Below are 4,866 nucleotides of genomic sequence, written 5' to 3'. Positions count from 1 at the left end.
TGGATGCAAGAAAGGCACACATATTTGTGGACGAAAACAACAAAAAGGTCAGTTGTGACATCACAAATGTCCCTTCATAGACAATGGATGAATTTGATACCCTATTATCTAGAATGAGAGTGTTATTAGTCACAGCTCCATTACTCTAATGAAATCCACCACGTGGACTCAGTATTGCTTTGCGACAAGGGTGACCACTATCATGTACGTGTTTCGTATCTCATTCGACATGCTCACTTTCGTACCGGTTTTTCGAATTACCCACTCTTGCGTTGATGTAATTAACGATTCGAATTTCCTATCTCTCTTAACTCTTGCTTCAGCCCTCACCAAATTCTTTTTAATTTCTTGGTTATTTATTATATCAAATGCCCTTTGGCCCATCAAATTTGCAGCATCTATATTTGTCATCACCTCCATTAACAATTTCATTGCCTGTACACACACAATATTGTTCACAACAAGCTTCCAATAACTTCGATAAATCACTCTGACAATTTATGAATTGGTTTTGTAGAACATGGAAGCTTTGATGATCCAAATCTGTGATGAAGGCTTGATGCTTTGTTCCTTTGATTGAAGCTTAGTTCTAGGATGTTTAGATTTCCTGTAAAGATCATTCTTAATCCTATGCACAAGCTGAACCAATCTATTTTCAAAGAGAAAAATGTTTTTCTAAGCAAAGAGAAAAAACCCAGTTGAATTCATGATATAATCGGTTGTTTTACACTTAGCTTGTTTGAAGGTTTTCAAAGTTGTTTTTGGCTTGGTTGACTAACTGTCAAACCAATTCAACCGGTTAAAACAACTTTTCAACCGGTTGATTGTCACATTTCTTAATAGCTTTTCAAAAAATTGTTAAGTCTATTTTCAGTTGAATTAAAATTGATTTGGCTCATGATTAACTGCCAAAATGGCTAGTTTTAAGAGTTATAAAAATGATTTCTCTTTATTAAAAAAGATAACGAAAAAAGTGAGATTGAATACATTTTTCGAGAAGAGATCTAATTCAAAAGTTTTGCAAGATTGCTTAAAGGTTGTGCATTGGTTCAAGAACTGATCTTAGGAGCTTTGTGATTCCTGAAATACTAGGTGTAATCTGTTCCTTTTTAATTTTTGTAATTGTTTCTTTTCTATACTTTGTAAAGTGTGTAAACCTGTAAGGTTAGAGGGTGTTCTGACTGTGGTTGTGTGAAAGGAAAATAGGGTGAGTGTTCTTGTGTGGTCAAGATCACCTCTTTATGGTGTTGAGTGTTTGTAAGCTGTGATTGATTACTAGTGAAATACCAGTGGTTGTTCTGGGGACTGGATGTAGCTCAGAGTTTGAGTGAACCAGTATAAATTGATTGTGTAATCTCTCTCTCTCTCTCTCTCACTCATTATAAACTGTTTGATTTGATTTTTGTTTCTGCTACAATAAACATTCGGTTAAAACGAAATTATAACTGATTGTTTTTCTGCAAACAATTTTAATTGCTTTGATTGTTTGGCTTCCCTGATTGCTCCTTCTGTGATTGTTGATAAAACTTCATTCTTAGCCAATCTTTGCAAAAATCTTTTGTCAAACAATTCATCCCCCTCTCTTTTAGGCCATTAATTCTAACAATTGACATCAAGAGCTAGGTTCTTGAAAATTATTCAAGTTCTGTTTTATCTGTTTTAATGGCTGATAAACTACCTTTTGGGGAAGGTGCTTCAATAAATAGACCACCACTGTTTTGTGGTGTGAATTACCAGTTTTGGAAAGTTAGGATGAAGATTTTTATACACTCCACAGATAAAGGAATTTGGGAAGCAATTGAAAATGGTCCTTTTATTCCTCAAGTTAAGAAAGATGATGTATTTGTTGGTAAGCCTTCATCTGAATGGACTGAGGCTGATAGCAAGAAAAACAAAGTTTGATTGGGATTGCTAAAAATATTATAACTTCTGCTTTAAGTTGTGATGAATTTTTTAGGGTATCACAATGCAGTTAAGCAAAAGAAATGTGGGACATTCTTGAGGTCACACATGAGGGAACTAATGATGTATAAAGGGTAAGAAAGCATGCTCTCATCCAAGAATATGAATTATTCAGAATGCAGAAAGGGGAGACAATCTTTGATGTGCAGAAACGCTTTTCCCACACTGTGAACCACTTAATGAGCCTTGGAAAAAGCTTTGACAAAGAAGAGCTGAATATAAAGATCTTAAAGTGTCTTGATAGGTCTTGGCAGCCAAAGGTCACTACCATTTCTGAGTCAAAGGATTTAACATCCATGACAACAACTTCCTTGTTTAGTAAGCTAAGGGAGCATGAGTTTGAGATGAATAGATTGGTTGTCCAAGAAAGTGAGGACGAACACAACAAGGGTATTGCCCTTAAAGATGCTAACCAGAAAAGGCAACAAGACTCCAGTGATGGTAATGAAGACACAATGAGCTTACTGTCAAGGAAGTTCAACAAATTCTTGTAAAAGAATAAAGGCCAATCTTTAAAGAGGTACAGTTCTAAGAAGCTGAATGACTTTAATCCTAACAAATATATTTGTTATGACTGTGGTGAAAAGGGACACATCAAAGCTGAATGTCCTAACAATGAAAGCAAGGAGAAAGCTAATTTCAAAGGAGAAAGGAGGGAAAAAACCAAGAAAGCATACATAACTTGGGATGACAATGAGGTATCCTCCTCCAGCTCTTCAGATGATGCAGAAGCAAACCTATGCTTAAAGGGATCAACATCAAGCAGTATGAGCTCATCTTCTTCAGTGAAAGGTAACAATTACTACCAACTACTTGAAGCATTTAATGAAACACATGAAGAAGCTGATAGATTGGCTCTCTCAAACAACCGGTTGAAAGGGTTGAACAATTGGCTTGAAAACAGAGTCAAAACACTAGAAGAAGAGTTGGAAAAATCTAAAGTTGATTTTGAAAATTTAGATTTAATTTACAAAAATTCTGCTTGCATGTGTGACTCTAATTTTTGTGAAAACTGTGAAAATCTTGAAAAGAAGATTCATTACCTTTTGAAAACTGTGGATAGGCTTACAACTGGAAAATCCAACTTTGAGAATGTTCTTGCATATCAAAATTGTGTCTTTGGAAAAGCAGGCTTAGGATTTTATCCACAGAGCAGAAAGAATGGCATTTCAAAACCTTTTTCATCAGTGTTAGAAAATCAATCGATTAAAAGAACGAAACAACCGGTTGTTACATATTTTTACTGTATGAAGAGAGGTCATTCTGTTAGATTCTTCATGATTCGTAAATCTCTTGTTCCTAAAGGTATTTTTAAATGGATTCCAAGAAATTTTGATGGTTCTAAAATAAATCTAACATGGAAGGTATCAAGCTATTTAAGGGATCAAATCTTGTGATTTGACAAGCTTTCTTTTGCAGAATTTTGTCTTCACATAAAGGATCTGTAGGATCAAGATCATGCTTCTATATTCAAGGATTTGTAGAAGCTTGCTTATGTGGATGCTTTTGTTTAAAGATAGTGCTTAGTTTCTGATGTATTGAACTATTTCAGATTTGTATATTGTTCTTGAAGGATATAATTTCTTTTAAACAATCTGTTATAAATCAAATTCATCATTTTCATAATTCTTTTTTGGTTCTATATCTGCTTTATTCTCAAAGAAATAATATGTAACTTGTTGTGTATCCTTGTCTTTCATTCACTATTGAAGTGTTTGTTTTTATTATTTTCAAATTTCTATCACAGAAAATCACTTGGTTGATTCTTCGAAACAACCGATTGTTTCAACTCTGTTAGCATTGGTCAAATCTGTTTTTAATTAACTATGCTTTGATTTGATTTTCTAGTCAAACCCTGTGACGTTTGTGGTCAACAACGCTTTAATTAATGCTCTGAAATTCTTTTCTCTCTGCAATAACTGCTCTTCATGGAATATAATCTTCCAACCATTGGAAATTAAAATTCTTTTAAGTATGGTCAAGGTGAGGTTCAGAAACCCATCTACTTTGTGAGTAAGGTGTTACAAGGGCTAGAGGTGAGGTACCAAGCCATTGGGAAGGTTTCTTTGGCAGTGATGTTCACAACTCGGCGGCTTCGTCATTATTTCTAGAGTTTCACTATGATTGTGATGAAGGAGTTGCCCATTTGTAAGGTCCTCCAAAAGCTCGACATAGCAGGTCGAATAGTCTGCTGGCAGTTGAGCTGTCTGAGTTCGATGTGCAGTACGAACCACAAGGGCTGATCAAGGGCCAGGTGTATCCTGATTTTATGGTAGAGCTGTCATCTGAGGGTCCCCAAACTGATCCTAATGACTTCCAATGGGTTCTTTCAGTGGATGGATCCTAAAACCAACAAGGGAGAGGAGTTGGGGTCATTCTAGAGCGATCAAGTGGTTTATTGATCGAGCAAGCCCTGAGGTTTGCCTTTAAAGCCAACAACAATCAGGCTGAATATGAAGCCTTGATAGTTGGGATGCTATTGGCCAAAGAGTTAGGCGCTTGAAGTTTGTTGGTGAAAAGTGACTCATTGCTAGTCACCTGACAGGTCAAAGCCAAAGACCACTGCAAGGGGGCTAGCCGAGGTCAGTCGTGTGGAGATCTTGGGGGTGAGCTCGAAGCAGGGGAGGAGGCACCGGTCCTTGTCACCTGAGACTTTGAAAGTCCTGCAGGTCGACACTGTGGAGACTTGGATAATTCCTTAACAGCGCTACTTGGTCGATGGTCTACTCCCTGTAGATCTTGCAGAGGCTAAGACAATTAAGAGAAATGTGGGAAAGTATATGCTAACAGATGGAAAGTTGTTTTGTCATGGTTATACCCATCCCATCCTTACTTGCATAAGTGGGGATCAGTGTACCCGCATCATGGAAGAGCTCCACAAAGGTATATGTGGGAGTCATGTGG

The 4,866-nt window shown here is 36.7% G+C and overlaps 1 protein-coding gene across 1 annotated transcript; it reads left to right on the top strand.

Moving 5' to 3' along the window:
• Positions 1-1,662: 1,662 nt before the first annotated feature.
• Positions 1,663-4,309, top strand: LOC137808900 (uncharacterized). Its single transcript, XM_068610120.1, has 5 exons — positions 1,663-1,849; positions 1,958-2,036; positions 2,078-2,403; positions 2,467-3,267; positions 4,116-4,309. The coding sequence occupies exons 1-5, from the start codon at positions 1,663-1,665 to the stop codon at positions 4,307-4,309; spliced, it is 1,587 nt and encodes a 528-aa protein (XP_068466221.1).
• Positions 4,310-4,866: the final 557 nt, after the last annotated feature.

The sequence above is a fragment of the Phaseolus vulgaris genome, chromosome 11 (genome assembly GCF_000499845.2).
Source record: "Phaseolus vulgaris cultivar G19833 chromosome 11, P. vulgaris v2.0, whole genome shotgun sequence".
Lineage (NCBI taxonomy): Eukaryota > Viridiplantae > Streptophyta > Magnoliopsida > Fabales > Fabaceae > Phaseolus > Phaseolus vulgaris.
Note: the sequence above shows the minus strand (reverse complement) of the source record. Positions and strands in the feature narration are given on the sequence as shown.

Bases quoted from the DNA above. Each gene is read 5' to 3' on its own strand.
- LOC137808900 (XM_068610120.1), top strand. From the start codon at position 1,663: ATGGCTGATAAACTACCTTTTGGGGAAGGTGCTTCAATAAATAGACCA. The intron at 2,404-2,466 runs GTAATGAAGACA...AAAAGAATAAAG, and splicing joins GCAACAAGACTCCAGTGATG to GCCAATCTTTAAAGAGGTAC. The intron at 3,268-4,115 runs GTATTTTTAAAT...CCCATTTGTAAG, and splicing joins TAAATCTCTTGTTCCTAAAG to GTCCTCCAAAAGCTCGACAT.